This window comes from Rhinopithecus bieti, unplaced genomic scaffold (genome assembly GCF_001698545.2).
Source record: "Rhinopithecus bieti isolate Rb0 unplaced genomic scaffold, ASM169854v2 scaffold_6944, whole genome shotgun sequence".
In the NCBI taxonomy this organism is placed as follows: Eukaryota; Metazoa; Chordata; class Mammalia; order Primates; family Cercopithecidae; genus Rhinopithecus; species Rhinopithecus bieti.
In genome coordinates this window covers 201,406-227,814 of record NW_016805767.1, presented here as the reverse complement: position 1 = coordinate 227,814, position 26,409 = coordinate 201,406, and the positions used below count along the sequence as shown (strand labels likewise).

General features: G+C 40.3%; 1 protein-coding gene across 2 annotated transcripts in view; it reads right to left on the bottom strand.

Moving 5' to 3' along the window:
- AOAH (acyloxyacyl hydrolase) overlaps positions 1–26,409 on the bottom strand; it is a 206,613-nt gene that overhangs the window by 45,524 nt on the left and 134,680 nt on the right. For both annotated transcript variants that reach the window (XM_017873700.1, XM_017873701.1), the window contains exon 13: positions 12,695–12,777. In XM_017873700.1, the coding sequence (XP_017729189.1) occupies positions 12,695–12,777 (83 nt within the window). The remainder of the gene's footprint in view (positions 1–12,694; positions 12,778–26,409) is intronic.

Below are 26,409 nucleotides of genomic sequence, written 5' to 3'. Positions count from 1 at the left end.
TACGTCCAGAGGCCTCAACTTGCCTTTATTTCACTGCCCTTTCACCAGAAGCACAGTGATTTCCTTTTTGTTTTGGTTTCCCATTTGGTGATGATCTCCTTGAAGGCGGGGGCTTTGTCTTTCTCGTCTTTCTATTTCTAGCACCTATTGCAATATTGGAGAGAAAAGAGAGGAGGGGAGTGGTGGGGCAAAGTCAAGTGGAAAATGAGCAGAAGGAAAGTGAAAGAGAATACCAGAGGTAAAAGGCTCATCCCAGGATGCTTTGGAACTGATAGAAATGACAGCTCACTCAAGCTATCAATACAAGCAGCAGATAACTTTCCCTGATGTCCTTTATCTCAAGCCCTAAACAAAAGACATCTGTTGAAAGGACATCCCGCTAGGACTTCAGGAGTCCTAGCCATTGCCAATGACATTAAAAACATGTAAGGCATTTGCTTCTGAATTTTTCCTCCGTAGTTGTGCTGTTTCAAGCAGCGCAGGATAAAAATCTTGACAAAACAGATGGATCAAAAGCACACACTCTTCACATTACAGTCACTGTCATGCATGCCCTGCTCCTATCTAGATGGTTTGCATGAAACAATAAGCCAGGAAGAGTTGCATGAGTAAGTCCTAAGAAATAGTCCCATTTGAATCAGAATGCCTCCATTATTTAGTGAAACTTTAAATTTCAAGACCTTGAAAGTATTAAAAATGGGAATAATAAATAATAAATACATGAGTAATAAAAGAGTGATTTGTTTCTCTCTACATGAGATATGTCACATTGAATTTTTTCTCTTTTAAAAGTTTCTAGTGATTAAACACCATATCTTGGAGATGCATTTTGTCCTTAGGAGAAACAGCAGGTTTTGATGCTCTAGGCATTGAGTATATCTATAAGTATTTGCCTTTTTAGATGAAGCATCTCAAAAATTGGTACCAGAATCTGTCTCTGTTGCTGTCACCACACTGTGTCAAGGCTCTGCAAACAGAAATGTCCTCATTGTTTTGTTATAAATAACTTTTCTCATTATCCTCTCAAGGTTTTGGGTTGAAACCAAATACTCAACCCAGTAGTTGGGCTCACCAGATATTTACTGAGTGCCTGCTTGAGCTTGACATAGGTGCCTTCTTTGCTTCTTTACAATACTCTTTTCTGTGGCTTTTAAAAAATTATTTCAAAATTTTCATTTTGAAATGATTTCAAAAAGTTGCAAAAGTAGAACAAAGGATTTATACATGCTTTCACCCAGATTATTTAAATGTAAACATCTTTTTTTTTGAGACAGGGTCTCACTTTGTGGCTCAGGTTGGGGTGCAGTGGCACAAACACGGCTCACTGTAGCCTCTACGTCTGGGGCTCAAGTGATTCTCCCACCTTAGCCTCCTGAGTAGCTGGGACTACAGGTGTGTGCCACCACACCTGGCTGATTTTTTTTTTTTTTTAATTTTTAGTAGAGAGGAGTCTCACTATGCCTAGGCTTGTCTTGAACTCCTGAGCTCATGCAGTCCTACTCGCTTTGGCTTCCCAAAGTGTTGAGATTACAGGCATGAGCCACTGTGCCTGGCCAAATGTGAACATCTTCAATAATTATAGAACAATGAGGACAATCAAGAAATCCACACCGGTATAATATTATTGCCTAATCTATAGACCTTATTTAAATTTCACTAACTGTTCCACTAACGACTGTGTTCTGGGCTAGGATCTAATTTAGGATCACATACTATATTCAGCTATCACATCTCCATAGTGTCCTTTTAATCTAAACTGATTGCTTAGTCTTTCTTTGTCTTTCATGACCTTGACACTTTTAAGTAATGCTGGCCTTTTTTTTGGGGGGGAAAATGTTCCTCAATTTTTGTTTGTATTATGTTTCCTCATGATTAAACTCAGGTTATGCAATTTTTGGCAAGAATACAATAGCAGAAGCTCAGTGAGCTAGTTAAAGGCACAAAACCTATTTTGTTCCATAGTAGAGATCATGGCGGGGTGGGGACAGTGTTATAAAAATAAGTCCTTATATGTGTAACTGAATTCAGCTAAGCCTGGATTAACACTTATTTATAGTTTGTCTCTTCATCCTTAACTTTTTGTTTGTTTGTTCATTTGTTTTTGTCTCTCTCTTTTCAAGAAGGCCTCTTTTGATAAAGAGGACTGGCAGAGTGCTGGGTTCTGTGGGTTCAGGTATTTAATTCTGACATTCATCGTACTCCAGGACAGGTGTTTGCTGTCTTGTCAGAATAGGTAGCTAGTCAGACATGAGTGGGGCAGGGGAGGCATCCTGCCCCCAGGAGTGTCAGGCGACCACTTCTCTAAAAGAATAATTGGTCACAGCCAGCACCAGGGAAAAGCCAGCTCCCAGTAGATAGAAAACACCTGAAACCGGTGATCAGCAGCTTCCCCATAAGATCTCAGGAGTCTGGTGAGTGGACTCAAGCATGTGCACTAAGAGGCAAAATGATGGCATTTAACTGGTATATGACCTTCCTCCAGGAACACTTGACTGGTAAGGGAAAAATGCCTCATGTGAGCATGCGTGTAACTTCAGTGAACACACTGCACAGAGCCCCCTCTCAAGTGCTGGCAGACCACTCTGCACACGGAATGCCAGCATATGAAATCCCAAGTCAAAGGTCAGACTACGCACTTGAATGTCTAATGTCGTTTGCTTGGTCCTCTTTACTTCCTTTTGTTCCTGCTCCAGAACTCTTTTTTCTTTTTCCCCCCCAAGATTCTTGCTCTGTTGCACAGGCTGGAGTACAGTGGAGCGATCTTGGCTCACTGCAACTTCTGCCTCCCAGGTTCCAGCGATTCTCCTGCTAAGCCTCCTGAATAGCTGGGATTACAGGCAAGCGCCACCATGCCTGTCTAATTTTTTGTATTTTTTTAGTACAGACGGGGCTTCACCCTGTTGGCCAGGGTGGTCTTGAACTCCTGATCTCAAGTGATCCACCCACCTCGACCTCTCAAAGTGTTGGAATTACAGGCGTGAGCCACCGTGCCTGGCCACTGCTCTAAAACTTTTAAATAAACTTTCACTCCTGCTCTAAAATGTGCCTTGTTCTCTCTGTCTGCCCGATGCTCCCAATCAAATTCTTTCTTCTGAGGAGGCAAGAATTGAGGTTACTGCAGACCCATATGGATTCCCTGCTGCTAACTGTCTGAGGCAGCAGAATAGCGATTTTAGAAGCCAGAACCCAAATAGTGGACAGTATGGCATAGTTGAGAGCATGGCCTTTAGTATGAGACAGACAGGGCTTAAGGTATACCCCTGACAAGCTAAAGAACCTTGGGCAAGTTACTTAACCTTTGTGAGCCTCTGTAAAAGGGAGTTGGTCTGTGAATTAAATGAAGATGGAGTGTATAAAGTACTTAACAGAGTGTCTAGCTTAGAGAAGATACCTAGTATTAACTAAAAATCTGTAAAAGTAGTAACAGCAACCTCAAACAACTCTCCAGCTAAATTCACACATTCTGCTAATGGATGGCTCCGGAGAATTGGGCCCTGAACAATGGTTCCTGGTAATACTGGTGGGTAAAACATATGATTAACTGTCTAGGGCCAGTGAGGACATCAACCTGTTCTTTCTGGCTTGTAGTAAGGTGTTTTTGAGCCCAGGGCAAGTTCCTTTGACAATTCTCTTGCCTATTGAGGGAGCAAATTTTTTCTGTCAGGTTTCTTTAGGTCAGCAGCAGGATGGACTGCTCCCTCATGTCTACTCTTGTTAGGATATCTCCCAGAGGCAGCATCTCTCCTTCTGCTGGACACTGTAGAGGAGGAAAAAAAATATCCTTTCCTTTACCCAGCTTAGGCTTTGCAGCTGGTGCCCTGTACATTAGAGTGGCCAAAGGCAGATTCCCAAGAGAAAAGAAATAGAAGTTTATTAATATGTGCATGGCACGTGTATACATGGGAGCACCCAGTGATGTGTAACCCAAAGGGGCAGTTAGAACTTGGGTTTATATATATCATCTTAGGCTAAAGGCAAGGGGATTCGGGTTTCTGAGTTGGGGAGGCAAGTTATGGGAAGATAAGGAGGAAAAATATGGTAAATCGGGGTTGTTTAGTAAGGTTTGTTACGCAGATTTAAGTTTAAGGGGAAGGTGCCTTCCCCACTGAAAACAGGTGTTAAGAGTCCTTCTCTTCCTGGTACAGGGAGCAGGAGACACTTTTACAAATGTAAATTTCCTTTATAAAATAACTGTCCTTGCATCTGCTGGTTCTCAATGGCCTTTAGCTCAAAATAGTCCTTATGTCAAAGAGGCACATTTTGCAGGGAAATATTTTGGTGTTTCTCAACAGCCAGGGCCTGGTCAACTCTCTGGAGCTGTTCCTCACTCTTGCAAGCCTTTCTGACTCATTGGGCACCTAAGTCATCGTCCTACTTTCTCCTGTGGTTCATTCTCAGAGCAGTGCTGTATTGAGAAAACACAGTCCAACAGGCATCCAGAGGCAGGACCGAGGTGTGCTCAGAGCATATCTGCCATGCACACCCAGTTCCCCTCTCTTCTGGAGTTTCCCTTCACTCTGGTTCTGCCCCAGGGCCTCCCTCCTCAATCCCCTTCAGAAACTCTTTCTTCACCCCTTCTCTGCCCACGTTTCTCTTGTCCTCTCCCCTTCTCTTTCCCCTCTCCTTAGCCTTCCTGACCTGAATATGAATTGCATATACTGGCCTGAATCGTGCCCCTTTTCTAGTTTCTCTAGGTCTGCCAGATTCTCTCTCGTTTTGCAGATGGTTTAACCAAAGCCCAAAGAAGGGAACAAGCAAGATGAGGTTTTTTTCAGAGTGTGGATTGGGAATGGGGGGCAGCCTACTAGGTTCCAGACCAAACATGGTCTGCATAAGGGGGTGGGAGGAGGGGCAGGTGAGGCTGTAAACACAGGCACTTCCATGAAGTGTTAAAATTCTCAATTTTTTTTTTAAATATCTAGACACTTCATGTGAGTCCTCTGCTCCCCACGCTCCCTGTAAGTGGGTGCACAGAGAGAGGAGTTCCCTCACTGTATGAATAGAAGACTGCTCCCAGGAAAACATGCCATTACGCACTTTTGAATTTCTGAAAACAAAACAACCCAAACAGGTGTTTATACAAAGCTTTTGCTAAGCTTGCTAAAACAAAATGAGGAAGGCTGCCAGTGACAAAGACATTATATTCCAAGTGAGGAAAGTCTTGTTTGGAAACTGTAAAGAGTACCTGTGTGCATCTCAGTGCCTTCTCTGCAGGCCATGGGCGGCCGCAGTGCAAATTCAGACCTGGGATTGGTTTATGTTCAAAAGCAGATGAGTCTTGTTTACTTTAGAAGTATGTGCCTTACGGATTTTTATTTACTTAAAAAACAACAAAAAAAAGTATATATATATATCTATCAGATTTATATATATATATAAAACTACTAGATTTATATGTATATATATAAAACTACCAGATTTACACACACACACACACACACACATATATATATATTTTTTAAGATAGAGTTTCCACTCTTGTTGCCCAGGCCGGAGTGCAATGGCACGATCTCAGCTCACTGCAACCTCCACCTCCCGGGTTTAAGTGATTCTCTTGCCTCAGCCTCCTGAGTAGCTGGGATTACAGGCTCCTGCCACCACGCCTGGCTACTTTTCTGTATTTTTAGTAGAGATGAGGTTTCACCATGCTGGCCAGGCTGGTCTCAAACTCCTGACATCAAGTGATCCACCCACCTCAGCCTCCCAAAGTGCTGGGATTACAGGCATGGGCCACCGGGCCCAGCCCCTACTTAAAAATATATTTTATACCACTTTAATATTTGTTTTTCTTCTACTCTTGATTTTATTTTTTGTCTTTAATCTATTTTTTTGTTTTATTGTGGTAAGAACACTTAACATGAGAACTGTTCTCTTAATGGATTTATTTATTTATTTATTTTTTGGAGACGGAGTCTCGCTCTGTCGCCCAGGCTGGAGTACAGTGGCCGGATATCAGCTCACTGCAAGCTCCGCCTCCCGGGTTTATGCCATTCTCCTGCCTCAGCCTCCCGAGTAGCTGGGACTACAGGCGCCCGCCACCGCGCCTGGCTAGTTTTGTTTTGTATTTTTTAGTAGAGACGGGGTTTCACTGTGTTAGCCAGGATGGTCTCGATCTCCTGACCTCGTGATCCGCCCGTCTCGGCCTCCCAAAGTGCTGGGGTTACAGGCTTGAGCTACCGCGCCTGGCCTCTCTTAATGGATTTTTAAGTGCACAATACAGTACTGTCATCTCTAGGCACAACGTTACACAGCAGCTCCCTAGGATTTATTCATCTTGCGTAACTGACATTTTAAACCAGTTGAACATCAACTCCCCATTTCCCTCCCTTTCCCCCAGTCACAGGCAACCACCATTCTACTGTCTGCTTCTGTGAGTTTGACTACTTAGATGGCTCGTGTAAGTAGAATCGGGCAGTATTCATCCTTCTGTGACTGGCTTATTTCACTTAGCATAATGTCCTCAAGATCCATCTGTGTTGCTGCATGTTCAGGGTGTCCTTTGTTTTAAAGGCTGAATAGTATTCCACTGTGTATGCAGACACCACATTTTCTTGATCCGTTCATCTGTTGATGAACATTTAGGTTGTTTCCGCCTCCTGGCTATCGCGAAGAATGCCTCCATGAACACAGGAGTGCACATATCTCTTTGAGATCCTCAATTCTTTTGGATAAATACCCGGAAGTGAGACTGCTGGATCATCTGGGAGTTTAATTTGTCATTTTGGAGGAACCTCCGTACTGTTTTCCATAGCAGCTATACCACTTTGTCTTTCCACCAACAGTGCACAAGGGTTCCAGTTTCTCCACATCCTAAGTTTGTTGTCTTCTGCCTTTTTGATAGTGAGCGTTCTAACTGGTGTGAGGTAATATCTTGTAGTGGTTGTTACATTTTATTTTAAATTAAACATAATCTTGCCAATTGTGTTTTTTGCCCACCATTAAGGTTTTTCAGTTGGCAAGCTGGATTCAGTTGAATTACAAATTGTGCTTTAGCTCTTCTCAAAGGTTTAATGGGACTCCTGAATTATTTAGGTTTAAAAAAAAAATGTGTGTTAGATGTATAAGTCCCTGCTATGCGAAACAGAGGCTGAACTAATATCGGCCCCGTGTGGCTCCTGTTCCCCATGTAACTGGACATCAATCTTAAAGCAAATTACTGAACCATACACCAAGGAAAGTGCAACAACGGAGGCGTGAACAAAGGGCTGGCCTGCTGAGCCAGGTGGAGTGGCTGACCCATTCTGCTGGGCGTGGGGGCACGAGATCACACAGGACAGGGAGGGATGAATAAAGTCTAGTATTTACTGAGTCCTCACTGAGAATGAGGCCCCCAGGATTAATGCCCAGGTCTCGATGAGTGAAATATACAGCACAGGGGTAGGAGGCAGTTCAGGGTCCACTTTTGCACCTGTGGCCTCCTCAGCTGGATGCTGCCAGAGTCATTTGCTGATGGTGTATCCCCCAAAGGGAGGGCATTTGTTGCTGGAGAGAGGCTGAAACCCCTCATCTGCTTCTCCTCTACCTTAAGCCTTCACCCCCAGCATGTCCCAGAGTTCCCAGCTCAATCAGCCAAGGCTGCTTTCCAGCCCTTTCCAATCCTTAGCCCACCATCCTCAGGGCTTCTTTAGCTGCCTGGCCTTCAGCACTGTCTCATCTCCCCGTTAATTCCTGCCCTTACACCCTGGCTCCTCCCCAAGTGGAGTCCTGAGCCCACTCCCCAGGCTGCAGCCATCTCCTGCCTCTCAGGAGTCCGTCTGCTGCTGCTCACTTCTGTCAATCTTAGTTTCCATCACTTCCCACGCCTGTCGCTAGCCCAGCTTTTTCCTTGCAGAGGGAACCCCTTTTTTCTGCCTGATACTCAAGGCCAATCCAGCCACCCCCAGCTACCCTCCCACCTGCTGCTCTCTCTTAGGATCTGGGTATCCAATCCTAGAGCCCTTCTGCTGCCCTCTAACTTTAGGAGCCACAGGCCTTCTTATTATTAACATATAGCTTTTGAATTTATTTTTATTTTTTTCAAATCAACTTCTTTCTCTTAAAAATTTGTTGAAGTTGATTAATGGGTGCAAATATACAGATAGATAGAAGAAATATGACCTGGTGTTCCATAGACTAGTAGGGCAACTGTAGTTAACATTAATCTATTGTACATTTCAAAATAGCTATAAGAGAATAAATCAGAATGTTCCTAGCATACAGAAAAGATACATATTTAGGGTGAGGGATATCCCAGTTACCGTGATTTGATTATATGAATGTATCAAGTGATCACATGTACCCTGAAGATCTGTACATCTATTATGCAGCAGTAAAAAAAAAAATAAAATTACTGCTAACAATGACAAAAAATCTTTTGACATTGAAAAAATGATTGGGCCAGGCACAGTGGCTCATGCCCATAATCCCAGCTTTTAGGGAGGCTGAGTCAAGAGGATTGCTTGAGCCCAGGAGTTCAAGACCAGCTTTGACAACATAGTGAGGTCCCTGTTTCTACCAAAAAAAATTAAAAAAATAAAAATAAATAAATAAAAAATAAAAATAATCATGTGTGGTGGTAAATGCCTGCAGTTCCAGGACTTGGGAGGATCACTTGAACCCAGGTCCGCCACCGTGCTCCAGCCTGAGTGACAGAGTGAGACCCTGTCTCAAAAGAAAAAAAAAAAGAAAGAAAAGAAGGAAAGAAAAGAAAGAAAAAGCAAATGTTTTTCAAAACCACTGAGTAAGTAATAATACAGGTGGTAGGTGGAATTAGCAGCACTGTTTCAGCGGTACCCTAATGCTGGACATTTATGAAGCCCTGTGTTTCTCATTCAGCCTTCAGCAGCCCCCTGAAGCGCAGGTATGTACCGTTCCCATCCCTGTGTGCAAGGTAAGCCGTGTCTGGTCAGTCAGGCACCGGCTTTTGTTATGAATTCCACAATGTCACATGGCATAATTTTAAAAACTGGCTTTAATGGGGAAAAGCTGGGTTTGCAAAAGATGAGAAGGCAGCTATCTCCAGCACTGCCTCATCCCACTGAGTTTGGGTGCAGCCTCTCCCCAGGAGAATGGGGAAGATGGCCCACTCAGGGTGGTTTGTTGTTCGGGTAACCGTGAATGAGATCCAGGGTCACCTTTGGCAACTGTGCTCACTGAACTGTGATCCCCATTTTACAGATGCAGAAACAGGCAAGAGACATTCAGTGATCGGCCCAAGCCACACACCAATTCCCGGACCCAAATTCAAAACCAGTCTACTTTATACTTCAAGGAAAAGAGACAATTATATGAGGCAATCAGGAGAGGAAAGGCTCTGCTCTCTGTTTTCAGGGCCCTATTTTCCATTTCAGAGAAGGACCAGAGGAGCCAGCCAGCTCTGTAGTTCTTCTGTCCTTCCCTCTTCCATGTGCAGGCTGCCTCCCACTTTGGGCCGTTTTGGTGTCTAGGAAGTTCTGAGAGCCACTGCAAGCCCCTCCTCTCTTGATTGTAAAAAAGACTTGGCAGGACCCTTGCCATTCCTAACCCTGCAGCAGAGAATCGTTCCTTGGATTAAAGATGACTTCCCCATTCTCCATTTTAAAATACGTTACAGGGTCAGGCACAGTGGCTCACGCCTGTAATCCCAGCGCTTTGGGAGGCCAAGGCTGGTGGATTACCTGAGGTGAGGAGTTTGAGACCAGCCTGGCGAACATGGTGAAACCCCGTCTCTACTAAAAATACAAAAAATAGCTGGGCGTAATGGCGCGTGCCTGTAATCCCCGCTACTTGGGAGGCTGAGGTAGGGGGATAGCTTGAACCCCAGAAATGGAGGTTGTAGTGAGCTGAGATCGCACCACTGCACTCCAGCCTAGGTGACAGAGTGAGACTCTGTCTCAAAAAAATAAAAAAAGTGTTATAATCACTGACCGGGGTTCATAATAGAGTTATGTATAGATGTTTTTGAGATCTCTTACATAAGGATCAGGATGAAAATAGGAACTGTTTCTTTAATTCTTACTACCGAATTTTTTAAAAACACTTTAGTATTCTATTCGACTCTTCCCTTTTTTCCCTTTCTCTCTTGCTGGTTCTGAAAAATCAGTGTAACCCCATAAATATGCAGAATGTGAAAAGCTGACTTTTCCTATATCTAATAAAAACCTTGGAGAATAATTGAAGTAATTTGACGTGGGTAGTCAGGTTACATGCTGCATGATATCCAAAGAAAGTCCATAGCAAGGAAATACAAGAGAAAATAGGAAGAGGGGCTGGAGAATATAACCAGAACATTAGATAACGAGTAACTGAGAAACTACAAAAAATCTTTTTAGAATTACAGTCTTAGAAAAATAGTCGAGGATAGTCAAAGAATACTAGACAAAGTATACATTTTATGCATTTCTAAGGACTGCAAATTCAAAGAAAAGGAAGAAAATATCCCTCTTCCCCGGCAAATATTCATTAGACAAAAGTCTGACCAAAACCACAGCCTTCGAGCACATTTTGACATGATTAGGTTCTCCTCCTGTCTCCTGTCCCCCCTTTTGTCTTTGCGATCTGAATTTTAAAGGAATGTTGTCAAGACAGCAGATCACAAAAGGACAGCCATTTACTATCAATTGTCCTAGGTATACTTTTTGGATTATCTTACTCTGGTCTTCATGATTTTATGAAAGATCACTGCATTTATTGTGGGTAGAAAGGTGATGTTGACTTTGTACACCTGGGTGTTGTGAAGGAGAAATGCTGAATTAGAGTCACAAATAACAAAGAGCAGCTTGCAGCCTGCATTTCTGGCAGAATCCTATTGCTCAGTGTCCTGCTCTAACCTCATACCTTTGGCTATGGAACCTTGGACAAGCCCTGTGCTACTCCTTAGACTCAGTTTCTGTCAACATTTTTTAAAGGTTGTTTCTATCTAAAAATAAAATCATCAGGAAACAGAAAAGCAGAAAAAAATGAAAGCAATCACCCATAATTTATCAAACACAATGATTTTCTATATTTTCTACCAATCTTTCCTAAGTCTACCTTTTTTCCCTTTTAAAATATGGTAGAAACTGAATTGCATGATTCAATTTTATATCCTGATTTTCTTTTGGCAGTGTTTTGTCTTTCTAAATAAAATATATTTGACCTTTAGCCATCATTTTCTAGGGCTGCATAATATTCCTCACAGATGAGTTTTTTGTGTTTTGTTTTTTATAATCTTCATTGACAGAGGGTATTTGACAGTGTTGGGGGCTGTTTGAGTATCTCCCTAAAGGAAAAAGAAAGTGCAGCCACAGACCTAATGTTCACTTTGTATCTGTGATGAGTCACATGGCCAGATTTGACTGTAACTGCCCATTAACTATTGGTTGTGTTCACTTGTAGAGGGATGAGGCCGATCTCTTTCTGCAGATCATCTGGGATCATAGCCCATTGACTGTATTATCTTTGTTGGTATCTGAGTGGAGTGAGACAATGTGGGTAGAAGTGTCTCCTCTATAACTTACTCTCTTTGTGGCTGGGGAAGAGGTTCTTGGCTTCTCTATGCCTCCATTTCCCCAATTGCGACAGTGTGAATATTATTTTAATGTCCAACTCTGAGAAGTATATCTTAACACATTTGGTATTGAGTTGAATGCTGCAATCAATGGGTACATTGTAATTTTTCCTTTCTTTTCCCTCCCTCAACACTGCTTAGAGCTATTACAATCAATAGTATCTTAGTACTGAGGAAATGTAATAATACTTGCCTTACAGTGTCTGTTGTTGAAAGGATTAACAGAAATAAACATAAAGTGTTCTTAGCACTTGGTAAGAGTTCAGTTAATGGCAGTAATTATTTTATTACTAAAAAAATCTATATTGTTCTTAGGAGAGCATTTATTCTGTATAGAATATTTGTTATAAGAAATACATTATTTGTAGGTCACGTATTTAGTTTAAATGCTTGCTGCTTGGAAAATTCCTCAACATCTTTTGTTAATTAGAGATAGAACAGGGATGGCAAATAGGTTTAACTTCATGTGCCAAGCCTAATTTGTTGATGATGATTGTCAGACGTGCTGTGTTTCAAGAACTGCTGAGGCAGAATCAGAGTGTAGCAGACAAGAGTGCCAAGGCTGATTAGCAATATCTTTCCCAGGCTTAGGAAGACAGAATGGCAACACATACACTGTTTACTATCTCTGCATTACGGTGTTACAGAACATTACTTGGCAATTCATTAGGTGTTAGCCAGGCCATGGCTTATCAATCAGAAGTTCCATCAGAATCTTGTGGCAATAGACCACCTCCAGGTCCAAGGTGGAAGGCTGAAACCCACACAGGTGAAACTGAAAACTCCAACTCCAGCAGAAACGTGGGAGACCTTGCACCATATGAGAGGGCAGAACTTTTGCAATGACCTTAGTTTTGCTCAGCTCTTGTTCTGCTACTGCTCATTTAGGTCTTGCCTCCTGAGCCTCAAACATCCTGTGCCTTGGCCTTGCTAGAACCTTGCTGTTGGACGAATGATCTGCTCTCTTGGTCAATCCCTTGACTGCAGGTTGTTTTTGTTCTCCTTTACTGTGGGTAAATGGCTCTAAGCACAGGGCTCTTCTTTCAGAGAGGGCAATGGTGTTGGAAGGGAGACTGTTAATTTTATTCTGTGATCCTTGTTATCTGAATCTCAGCTTTTGAGGTACTTATGAAATAAAATCAATCACTACAGGGACACTGATGAAGGCTTAAATGGAAAGTTACGTACCATTTCTTGAAATATTCTGGTAGTCCCTGTGATTACAGTGGTTTCTTTTCCATAAGCGAAGGTAAATAGATTTTTTTTTAATCCTGAAACAAATATATATGTATATATTTAAGGTCAGGAGAGTCACATAAAGAAGTTTTAAAAAACCATGTTTTCATCATGCTTTTTAAAAAAATACAGTTAAAATGAACTCAAAAAATCAAATCTCTGCTGACAAGTTTTCTCTGAACTGTGAATGTAATATTGGCAGTTGTTACGAGAAGCAGTTCTATGAAATTGAGTTGTATGGGTGTCGTAAGAATACTGTTGAAGACATAAAACTTTTTCTTCTGTACAAAGACCTCTAGAGTCATCCCTTTCAAACACTTTTTACCAAGAGCTGCTGTACATTTCTTGAGCAATTGCTCATCTTTACCAACTCTGTTATTTTGAACCTGACCATGTTTCCTTTCTCTTCTTTTTTTTTTGGTTGCTATGAAGCTGTGGTTGACACTTATTGTCTTTCAGCTTTATTCTCCCTTCATGCATATAATAGAATTTTTAGCAAGACCCATGTCTGTCCAGAATGAGGATTGCATTTTCCAGCTTCTCTTGCAGCTAGGAGTGGCACATCACTAAGTTCTGGGTGAGATGAGATGGGATTAGAACTATCCAGTGGCGATTTCTGGTAATGTTTCTTAGGAAGCCATTGGATGGTGATTCTCGTTCCTTCTTTGTACCCTTTCTCCAGTCTCTTGCCCAGAACAGGAATGCTGCCATCTTAAACTATGGGAATAAGGTCCACATTGAGAAGGCAGAGGGGTGAGCTGGAAGGAGTTCCTGAGAACCGGGTGGAGATGAGCTCCCATATCAATTCCAGACTGCACATTTTCTAAACCTTTCTGTGTGAGAGAAATAAAGTCATATATGTTGAATCTCTGTTCCTTGAATCTAATACTAATAAACAAAGAGCTTACAGACAAATTTGACACCAGCATCAAGCTATAATTATACATATTCTAAGTCATTTTCTTAGCTCTCTTTTGTCTCATCTTTGATTTTCATTTTCTTTTGCTTAATTGAGATGTAAGTAGTTTAATTAATGGAACAAAATTTGGTTTAAATGTAATTAAATGTTATGTTCTCTAAACTTTCATAGGCTTCCTAAAATCTTTAAAACAAGACCAGATGTAAACTAAAAAATAATAACTTAGCTCAAAATATTTGAGTAATCTTCAAATGTATTTTATCTTCTTTTCATTATAATAAGTTCGCATCTCACAACCTTACACACAATCACCAATTATTAAGTGTTATATGAAATCTTACTAATTGTATTACAGTGCTTGGCAACTGTCTCAGTGCTTCAGAAAGGTAAGCATATATTGTGTTTGGGCATTCAAGATGCATAGAAAATAGTGTCCTTTTTTTGAAGTCTGAGAAAACCAACGATAATGTTTTTTAATAGAAGGCCATGATGCCTGAGCAATATTTTAAGTGTGAGATTTTTGCTTCATAGTATAATTTTGAGGTGAATAATGTACTTATTTTTTAAAATCAAAGCTACCCATGCACATAGCTTAAAAAGTAATTTACTTAATAGATGTTTATTGAGCACCTGCTATATTCCAAGTTTTGTTCTAGGCACTGAGTTATACTGGAAAATTAAAATACATGATCTCTGCTTCTGTGTTGCTGATATTTCAACAGGAAAAGACAAATGATAGAGTATGTAGAAAGTTATAAATTCTACAAAAAAAGGAAATGAGAATTAGAGTGGCCAAAGGAAGTCTAATTGAGAAGCTAAAATCAACAAAGACTTGAGGTGGTGAGTTTCATAGAACCAAATAACTTACCTATGTGTGTACATAAGACTTGTGATGATAAATAGCAACCCCACACCTCCCTCCACTCTCCATTTCTCCATTTCCACAGGCAACTAATTCCAGCCTTAATTGGCTGGGTCTTTTGATATTTTTCTCCTCATCTCTAAGTAATATACTTTTAAGACTACTTCTTGATTGTTAGTCTTTAACATTGTCTGTTCACTTTCTACTCTAGAAGAGGATTTAGCTATTGACAACTAATCAATGATTGCTTTCTATTTTCTTTCTAACTTTTTTATTTCTGTAGAGTTAATAACTGCCTTTTGTTTCTTTCCTTAATTTTCTAAGTATTTATCATTGTATTAGCCTATTCTAATATTGCTATAAAGGAATACCTGAGACTGGGTAATTTATAAGAAAAGAGGTTTAATTGGCTTATGGTTCTGCAGGGTATAAAGGAAGCATAGCAGCATCTGTTTCTGGGGAGGTCTCAGGAAGCTTCTAATCATGGCAGAAGGTCAAAGGGGAACAGGCATGTCACATGGAAAAAGCAGGAGTAGGAGAGCAAGCAAATGTGCTACACACATTTAAATGACAAGATTTCATGAGAACTCACTCACTGTCTTGAGGACAGTACCAACAGGGATGGTGCTAAACCATGCATGAGAAATCCGCCTCCATGTTTCAATCACCTCAAATTTTCATAAGCCTAAAACTGCTTTAAAAAAAAAAACCCTATTTAAAAAAAAAGGCCCTATGTAGCTGAACTGAACTCAGCCTTCCCAGCTGTCCCTTCCCAGGCACATCATGTGAGTGAAGCCATCTTAGATCCTCCAGCCCAGCCCAGCCATTAGGTGATGTCATCGAGTAACCATAATGTCATATAGAGAGGAATAATTGGCCAGCCAAGCTCTGCCTGAATTCCTCAACCCCCCAAATTGTGAGATATAATAAAATGACTATTGTTTTAAGCCACGAAAGTTTGGGGCAGTTTGTTACACAACAATAATATAAATCTGTATTAGGTATTAGTCAGGGTTCTCCAGAGGGACAGAACTAATGGAATATACATATATTAAGTATTAACTCACACTCTCACAAGTCCCATAATAGGCTGTAGGCAGGCTGAGGAGCAAGGAGAACCAGTTCAAGTTCCAAAACTGAAGAACCTGGAGTCTGATGTTCCAGGGCAGGAAGCATCCAGCACGGGAGAAAGATGTAGGCTGGGAGGCCTGGCCAGTCTCTCTTTGCACATTTTTTCTGCCTGCTTCTATTCTAGCCACGCTAGCAGCTGATTAGATTGTGCCCACCCAGATTAAGGTTGGGTCTGCCTTTCCCAGGCCACTGACTCAAATGTTAATCTCCTTTGGCAACACCCTCACAGACACACCCAGGATCAATATTTTGTATACTTCAATCAAGTTGACACTCAGTATTAACCATCACAGTTACGATTTTTTCCCTTCACAAGTCTGAAGGAATTGACTGATTTTGGCTTTTAGCCTCCCCAGCATTGTTAAGTATAAGGCAATTCTGTGTCTTTATCTTTTGAAAGCCTATGGTAGCATTTCATTCCAAGTGTTCTGAAATGTTATGATGGCAGGCTTGGTGTGTGTCTGATTTTACACACAGTGTTAGACCTTTGATAAATCCTTTCAACTTGGAAATTCATGATGTTCAGTTTTGAGAGATGTCCTTAAATTATTTCACTGATATTTCTTCCTTTTTCTTTTTTCCTACAACTATTGGGTCATCTGAACTGGTCTTGTAATTTTCCCTGTTTCTCTGTCCTATTTTCATGTCATGGTCCTTTTTCTCCATTTTCTGGATAATATCCTCAATTTTATTTTTTAATCTTTCTATGAATGTCATCTGCTTTAACCAGAATAATTTACAAATGGCCTTATTGGTTCTCTGGATATCGTTTTAATTTTAATGTTCTTGTTTTATGAATGTAACATCTTCTTTTATCCTTTTTTGAAGCACTTGTCTGCTATAGGATTCTTTTACCTTTTTGAAGATATTAATTTCAGTTATTTAAATATGTAAGCTATTAGACTTTCTAAAAAGTTTTATCTCCCTTAGTACATAGTCTCTGTTTCTCTAAGTTGCTTTTTTCCCCTTTGTTTTGCATTGTTTTTCATGTTTGAGGTTTCCTTCAGATGTGTGATGATCCTGGGTTATAGGCTTATTTTTAAATATTGAAACTGGTTGCCAGCTAAAAAACTGACTGATTTTGATTGGAAACTGGGCCCCTGGCTGCGCTTGTTGACTACAGCCCTCACTGCAAGATGAACTGTCTGGGCCTTTTTTGGAAAACCCTGCTGTCAGCATCTGTGGGACTCTCCTCTTCGGATGTTCACATTCAACAGGGAAGGGTCTTCTAGTCTGCAGCCAGGAGAGTACAGATTGGGTTGGCAGCACTCTGGGGCATGTGGGGAAGGGTCCTCAACATTTAGCATTCATGCGTTTTCGTAGGACACTCCTCTCCTCATTTATGTTTGGTGTCTTCCAGTCCAGAGGCCCTTGACTTTAGCGTTTCCAGAGAACAAAGCTCTAGTTTTACTCCAGAGTAAGGAAGGGGCAGTTGACCACCTGTGGAGAGTTGGAAAGGGTCTGAGGAGCTAACTGCTCTTCAGCAATCTTCCAACCAATACTTCTGGTTTAGCCTCACCTGCATTACTAGAACTCCCACATGTAACCAATCTCCAAGTCTTCTGGGGCTTCTGCAGTGTGAACTGGGTTGCTTCTTGGCATTCCCTCCCACCAGCTTAGGATGCAGCTCTCCTGAATCTACTAAGTCAGTTACCACTCATCCGTCTGATTTCTAGCTTCCAACGTTTTGTGGCTGTTGGCTCTTCTTGTTCTCTTTGTCCTCATGGACAAATTCATTTACTGTTGTTAGAGTAGGGCTTTTCAAGGGAGGGATGTAAATGCTTGTGTTCAATCTGCTATCTTACTCAAAAGCCTACTCAAAAGCCTGCAATGGATACCTTATACAGTACATCGTTTACGCCCTCTGCCTTGAATATTTTATTATATTTTGGAAAAACAGATGGGAAATGGGCACTGGATCTGAGTTTGATACTAAAATAATTTTATGGTCAATAAAGAGGAGTCATTTTTCTTTGGGAAAGTAATCCTTACCTATTTAGTCACAAATGTATTTTTGATCATTCTAAGAATGGAATTTATGTACCAAAATATTGTTTGCTCATATCCTGCTCATGAAGAGTAAATAGTGTGGGTATTAATATTATGGATACAGTTAGTTGCACCTTTCATTATAAGAATATAGAAATCTTTACCAATAAGGGATCATTTTATTAATATTTCTGACTAGAAATAGTATCTAGAATTTTGGGATGAAAGTCTTGTACCAAGCACTAGAAAGTATTTCACATAGTAAAAGATACCGCTTTCTTTCATCCCCATCCCAAATCTATAATCTCTCTTATACATTTTAGGAATTGCATTTCTCAAGGAGTGTTCAGAAATCCTGAGTATATAGTGGGATCAATATAATATTTTGATATGTCTGCAAATTGAGAAGATAGCTTTATAGAAAATTATATATAGGCAGGGTCTTGAGCTTGTAGTCATAGGACAAGCTGAGGCTACTAGGATGCTATGCATAAAGAGGTTAAACTATCATGATCATTCTGGTCTTAAATCCTCCTCCTCTTGCTCTCCTTTCTCCACAAAAATCCAGTGTCCCAGTGTGATCTTTTATTTTTCTCTTTCTGTTCTGTTGCATATATCAAAATAGAGTCCAATGTGCTAGGAAGAGGTGACTGCTTTCGGGCTTGTAAGTTGAGGGATGCACAAGAGGGGTACTTAAAATTTCTTTTCTCTACACTTTGCCCAATGCCTACAGAACTGAATCCTTAACTCCGGGCACAGGTGTGGACCATGTTAACTTTCCAGTTTCACCAGCTCCTTCTACTGGAGGGCCTGGCAGTACAGGCATTTCATGTGAAAACACACTGGTTGGGTTTTGATTTCCAGCACCATAATTCAAAATGAGTAAAACTCAAACAGAATGGCTGTTACTCTTCCCAACATTGGCTCAGGGAACACAAAAAAATCACTTTCTCTGAGAGCTTCCTAATGCCTCCCCCAAAGCATTTCAGTAGAACAAAACAGAGTAATATCAAGAATGGGCCTCAAGAGTAATGTAGACAAATTAAAGAGTTTGATTTAAAATGGAATAAATGATTGCCTCCTATGTTGATTCAAGGCAGAACCTTGAATCTGCCTGGAAAGAGGCAAAAATGGAGTTCTTCCAAAGCCTTTGTAGCCTGCCAGAGATCTCTGAGGTAAACCAGATGTGATACGATTCAAGCAAGACTGATGTAGCATATTCTGATGAAATTTCTTAGTCAATGTTTTTTGTTTGTTTGTTTTGAGACAGATTCTCATTCTGTCACCCAGGCTGGAGCGCAGTGGTGCAATCTCGATTCACTGCAACCTCCGCCTCCTGGGTTCAAGCAATTCTCCTGTCCCAGCCTCCTGAGTATCTGGGATTACAGGCGCGTACCACCATGCCAGGCTAATTTTTGTATTTTTAGTAGACACAGGGTTTCACCCTGTTGGCCAGACTGGTTTCAAACTCCTGACCTCAGGTGATCCTCCTGTTAGGCAATTTCTGACTCTGTCCAGAGGCACAACTTGCTTGGGTATAAATTATGAGGCTCCGTTAAGTTGAATCTTAGGGAATAAGTCACAAAAAACAGGCTCCAGCAGTAGGGTTGGTGAGAAATACCTGGGGACATTTGATGTAAAGGGTTAGGACGGGGAGTAAATTAGGATAAAATTAGGTAACTTAGAGACTAGACAGGCTTTAAGACTTTATCCAGGGACCTTTTCTGCTCGGAAAATTTAAGAAAAGGGTGGATAACTTTCTTTCTAATGCGGATGGAGGTCAGGCCAGCATGGGGCCAGGGAGATAGATTGAAGACCTTTTAAGATTCCTTTCAGTCTTTTGATATTAGCCACATCCCAGAGTTCTGTGTAACCCCTAACTCACTGCATCATAGAACAACTAAGATGCAGCCTCAGAGAGTGATAAACATACAGAATATGACTCACCGTGGACTCAGAGAACTGGCAATAGGCTAATTATGCAGAGGTGAGGATGGCTACAGAGGAGGTCCTAGGAGTTCACATACAAAAAGATTAGCAGGATAGCATGATAAATTTTGAATTTGGACCAGAAAAATAATACAGGGAAATAGACTTCATAGGCATTGTGTTCAATAATTCATGAGCTACTAGACTCAGACAAGGCTTACTACCTGTTAGGTTAACCTCTCACTAAGATTTCCTCACCTCCTGTTCTCTGAGCTTGAAGCAGTTGTAGCTTTCTCCATCCTGGCCTTTCCCAGCCCCAGATTTGATTCTAGGCCACTGTATTAGGGTAAACATTAAACTGTGATAAAATGGAGACATTTAAGGCTGTGGATGCTTATACACCTGAAAAGTTTAGTTGTGACAAAGCAGATGGTTTTAATGACCTAAACGGCATTTCTCAAAGGATATTCTGTGAAACACCAGTTTCTTTGAATTTCTCTCATAAAACGCACATACGAATTCTACATAGTTCTGTAGTCAAAAAAGTTTAGGAAATGTTTTATATATTTTTGAATGCTTTATACTTTTTTGAGGATATACAATGCTTTTTGGCATAGTGAAGGCTATAATAAGACTTATACAAAATAAACTTGTTTCCCTTTATTTAAATTAACACTTCCAAAACTTGTTTGACTTAACACATCTTTTAAGAAATGTTTTTTTGGCGTAAACCCGGGAGGCGGAGCTTGCAGTGAGCTGAGATCCGGCCACGTGCACTCCCGGCCTGGGCCGACAGAGCGAGACTCCGTTCTCAAAAAAAAAAAAAAAAAAAAAGAAATGTGTGTTAGCACCATTTAACATCTTGTGGAACTCGTATTTCATAGAAGAGTTTATGAAGAATACTGATGAATTATCTCTGTGATCTGTATTTAAGCATTGAGGTGGCCTAAAAGTCTCAATTTCAGTTGGTTACAACGATTCTACTAGAGAAATCTGTAGAGTGTTCATTTACTTTGATTAAGCTGGCTTGTAAAATTACATCATTCTGGGCAAAAATTCACATCAAGGTTTGACTTATCATTAGCCAAATTCACTTCTTAGCAAATCTCCTCTTTGTTTCATTTTTTCCACTTGGCTATGGAATTGATGTTTCTTTTAAATTCATTTTCTCCTATTTGTTGATTACATATGGCTAATATTTTAATGTTAATTGTGTGATTTAATATTTTAATTAATTTTGCTAATCTCTTGCAGAATACTTATTATAGGACACACCTAGAATTCCAAGGGTTTAAGTGACACTGATTTATTTTTACATATCACATCATGCAGTTCCTAATTCAGCTATACTCCTTTGCCTTTGTCCTTACTATTTCCCCCAAAAGGCTAATCCCAACAAATCTTATTTGATTTAGACAATCTGAGAAAATGCACGTGAAGGAGGTTTGCAGATTGTAAAACTCTCTACAAGGGCAAACTGATATCCTTATGAGTTGGTTTAGCAATTCTTTTATTGAGCGCCTGCCATGTGTCATGTACTGTGCTAGGTAAGAGGGCTACAAAATGAAGTCACCTGATTCCCACACTCAGGATGCTCAGAGTCTGGGCATGGGAAGGTGGAGTGTGAGACAATTAGTAAACAGGTATTATAAGTGAGGTGACATTGGTATTGTAGGACATGATAGGATCTCAGAAAATAGTCATCCAGTTATATGGGGGTCAGTATGAAGGGGCTGTCTGGAGGGGTATAAAAAAGAAACGTAGCTGAAGACAGAGAGAGGCTGGCGGATGATCACTGAGGGGTAGGTGCTGTAGCATGGGCACAGGGCAACATGCTGTCTAGGACAGAGACAGAGGATAGGACAGAGAGAACAGGTGATGCTCAAACTCACTAGTAATCAGGAGGTTACAAGTGAGAACAACAATACAATGATGTTACAGTGGAAAAAATTAAGACGAACAATATCCACTATTGGCCAGGGTGTATAGGAAAACAAATATTCTCATATACTAATTGTGGGAATATAAATTGGTATAGCCCATTTGGAGGCCTTATTAAAATTTAAAATGTAAACATTTGGATCCAATAATTTTTTCTTAAGAAATCCTCACACATATTCCAAAGAGTCAGTACAAAATGCTCATTGCAGCATTATGAAGAATAATGAGACTCTGGATATAAGTTGGATGTCCACCTGTAGGAGAAAAAAACAACTATACTATGAAACACTATGCAGTATTGGACAAGAAGGAAAAGAGCTCCAACAAGTATTGTTAAAGTGGAGCACTGATTAACAGTATGTTATATACAATACGATAGCCTTTATGGAAAAATCCCAACAAAGTGTTCATTTCTTCACGTACAAATGAAAATACACAGAAAGGGCCTGGATGGAATCACTCTAAACTGATCACAGGGCTTTCTTCTAAGGAAGGGAGTAAAACTGGGGACAAAAAGTGGGGACTTCGGCGTTTACTTTATACACATTAATATTTTTTGTAAAATGAAAATATATTCATGTTTTGAGTAATTAAAAATGAAAATTTAAAAATAAATAGGGAAAAGGGGAAGTCATTGCAGGTGAAGGGATTTGTCAATATATGGCAGGGAGAGTCCCTCCACCAGGACCCACCATGTCTACAGATGGTCCTTCTTGCCCAAAGATGGTGCCTTCTTATGCCTGGGTCCCATCCCTTCTTGCCTTCCCTAGACCTCATTCTTTCCTTCATCCCCTTTCTCTGCCTTTTGGATCATCCTATCAATACAAGTATGCTGCAGGATTTCCCATTTTAACAAGTCTTCTGGATCTATTATTCCCTTGCTGCTATTGCCCCATTTCTCTGAAGCAAAACCCGTTAAAAGTTGTGCATGCACACCTGTGCTGATGTCATCACCTCCTGAACCCATTCTCTCCAATCAGGCTTCCAGCTTCGCCCCACTGAAATGTTTCTGTTCCAGGTCTCTCCGTGTCCCTGTCTTGCACACCCAGTGGTCATTCTCAGCTCTCATCTTCCTCTGCCTCCCCCAGCATTTGGCTGATGGTCTCTTCTCATTTGGACACGCTTTCTTTCCTTGACCTCCAGCACTCTAAGCCCTTCCAGTTTTCTTTCTACTTTCAGGGTTGTTCTTTTTCAATCTTCCTGCCCAGATCTCTAACCCAGATCTCTAAATGCTAGCATCCCCTAGCCTCTCTGTCTTCAGCTATGCTTCCTTTTTATACTTACTCCTTAGAACAAAAGCTCTCAAACTTTTGCTCTCAGGACCACTTCACACTCTTAAAATTATTGAAGACCTCAGAGAGCTTTTGCTTATGTGAGTTAAAACTATCAATGTTTATCACATTAGGTATTAAAATTGGGAAATTTAAATGTACATTTATCAGTTCATTTTAGATTATTATAATAAACCCATTACATGTTAACATGTCACTTTTTTCCTGAAAACAAATATGTTTTCCAAAACTCTCCAAGGATGGCATTGTTTTACATTTTTGCAAATATCTTTAACGTCTGGCTTAATAGAAGACAGCTAGAGTCATGTGCTTCTGCATTCAGTCTGTTATGATGTTTTGGTGAGCGTATATTAAGAAAATCTAGTTTTGGCCGGGCTCAGTGGCTCACACCTATAATCCCAGCACTTTGGGAGGCCGAGGTGGATGGATTGCCTGAGAGCAGGAGTTCGCGACCAGCCTGGGCAACATGGTGAAACCCTGTCTCTACTAAAATCCAAAAACTTAGCTGAGTGTGGCGGTGTGTGTCTGTAGTCCCAGCTATTCGGGAGGCTGAGACAGGAGAATCGCTTGAACCTGGGAGGCAGAGGTTGCAGTGAGCAGAAATCATGCCACTGCACTCCAGCCTGGGCAATAGAGCGAGACTCTGTCTCAAAAAAAAAAAAAAAAAAAAAAAGGAAAGAAAATCCGGTTTTATATACACATGTAGTTGGAAAAGGGAGGAGCACTTCAGTATCCTTTTTAGATAACTATGGATAGCTGTCTTTGATTCTACACAAGAATTCGACAAGTAGTAGTTTCTTAAAGATTGATTAGTTGCAAGGTGGAATCTGAAATTATATCAACGATCTTTTATACTTGTTACATTAAAATGCATTGGTCTGTCTTGCACTTTTAATGAATCTTTTACCAATGCATTATCTTAATCATACACTAATATTTAGAAAATATTGGTTCCTGAGTTATCAAGATATTCCAAATGTTGATACATTTAATACTATAATATAAAAAAATCATTTTTGTTAATATTGCTACATATCACATTAGGAGAGTCTTAGACTATTAGGAAACTGTCAAGTTCACACTAGAAGATGGAAATTTTTCAAAATTCAAATATTTTCTTTGAAAGCTCAAATTTTATGATTTTCAACCAATACTGTCAATTATTTTCCTTGAAACTACAAGCTCATTTCATTCATTTTAGATAAAATATCTGCCATATATCCAAGTCTGAAAACCATGCTTTGTTATCAAGTAATTTTCAGCAAAATTACTGAATTTTTGTAATTCATGTGTTCCATGAAAAGTTAACTTAGCTCTCATCTCGCCTACACAAGTGCTTTTCCCCAAGACAGCCATCATACTTTGTTAATTTATTATACAGTACAAATGTTTTATGCATATTTCATATTTCATCAGATTAAATTATTTAAAAATCAATTTAATAAAATTAATAATGTTTTTTCTGCTTTGTACTATGTGACATTTTAAGGGAGGATGTCCCCTCTTGTTTTAAACTGGGAGTGTGTGGAGGTGAAGAACCCAGTGACTACTAATAGAGTTTGCTGCCAGCGCTTGATTCACGCTAATGTGTCAACAGTTCTACCTACCATTGCTTTTGTACCATTTGTACAAATGGCTACATGGTGAAAAGCCAAATACTGTTTTAGTATTGCTGCGAGAGTAGTTTTTTACTTGTGGACCCCTTGAGAGGGTCGTAGCGACCCCACAGGGGTCCATGGACCACACTTGGAGAACTGTTGCTATGGACACTATCCCACTCCAGTCAGCCTCACCCAACTTCAGAGGACCACCTCTCTGGTTAATTATTTGTTTTGCAAAGTATAATTATAACAGGGCTAATCATTTGCAATTATATCACATGTAATTTGCGAATAATGGATTTAATAAGGTTATTAAGCCCATTAGTGTTTAGTACTTACATGTCCTTTTTTGAAACATGAAATTAGGTTAGCAAATTTTAGCTGCAATTCCCTACTCTCCAATTATCTGGCTTTACTGCCCCAAGTGACTTGGTTCAGTGTTGTCACACTGTTTTTCAAAATTATTCTCTCATATAACATCTATTGGGTAGGAGAGAGTAGATAACCTTTAACGCTTCGATTCCAGGACATCTCTCACTAAAGATGTGTTTAAATGCCCCTGAAGAGCATTACTGTGCCACTTCTAACAATGGCTTTGTCTGAGCATTTGCTACATCTTTGGTTCAATATGCCAAATTTAAGCTGGAGGCAGAGGGAGCAACATTTAATCTAGAAAATGTCATCTGGTTTGTACTCATTTTTGCTAACTACAGATCTCAGTCTTATTTCTCCAGCTTGGTGTGATAATTTTGGTAGCTGCTTTTGGTTATTTTGGCCTTCATTGCTTTTATGATGAATTTTAACTTTTCACTTTTTTGAAAAAGCTCTGATTGTTGCCCTGTTTTTCATCCTTATCACATATCCTTGGCCTGCAGAACCCTGCTGACTGGACTGACTCCTGGCCCCACTTTCAGAACAAGGGGATATGAACAGCCAGAAATGCTCAGTTTAGATGTGTTGGGTAAGGGTGGCTATTTTTGTTAAGGATTTAGATGCCTGTTTTCCTCTTTTGGGTTTGCTGGAGAGATATAGTAAACATAAAGGACAATAATGGAGTCCCATGTTTACTTACCAGCCTGTCAAGCACTCAATATCACACAACACAGGACTTACTGTGCATGAGACTGCAAGGTATATGCCACAGGCTATATACCTTGGCCAAACACTGTTCCAAGAACATCAGGCTCTGACCCATAAAATTAGCCATGTCCTGTCTCAAGGTACAGGCTAGTTAAGGAGTGGGTAGCAGAAGCAGGAGCGTCTCTCTTGAGCAATTTTCCTCAGTACTTCTAAACCAAGTAGCATCATAAAGTAGCATTGTGTTGCCCAATAACCATGCCCAGTGAGCGTGGTAGAGAACTTCAGAGATCATCTAGTCCAACTCAACTTGAGCACATAAATGAGGTTGAGGAATGCTAAATGTTCCACCTGGAATAACACAAAATGAGCACCCTTATAACTGAAAATACAGACTTCTTTTCACTCTATCATGCCTACTCTGGGATTTTAAATGCTGGTTTCAAATGAGATGTCCTTCCTTCTTGTAAACATTTTGGTATTGTTTCCCATCTTTCTACATGTGGTATTAGATCTTTGGTTTCTTTAATGTAAGCAGGATTTTCCTGTTATATGAATTGCTTTGGAAAGTGATCTGAACGTGAAGCACTAATTTTAATTTTTTTTTTTTTTTACTTTTTTATTTTTACTTTTCTAAAGACAGGGTCTGGGTCTGTTGTCCAGGTTGTAGTACAGTGGCATGATCATAGCTCACAGCAGTCTCAGCAGTCGCAAACTCCTGGGCTCAAGTAATCCTCCCATCTCAGCCTCCTGAGTAGCTAGGACTACAAGTACATGCCACCATGCCAGGTTAATTAAACAAATATTTTTTTAAAGATGAGGTCTTGCTATGTTGCTCAAGCTGATCTCAAACTCCTGGCCTCCAGTAATCTTCCCACCTCAGATGCCCAGTAGCTATTTTCAGTCTTTTAAAAATACTTTTTTCG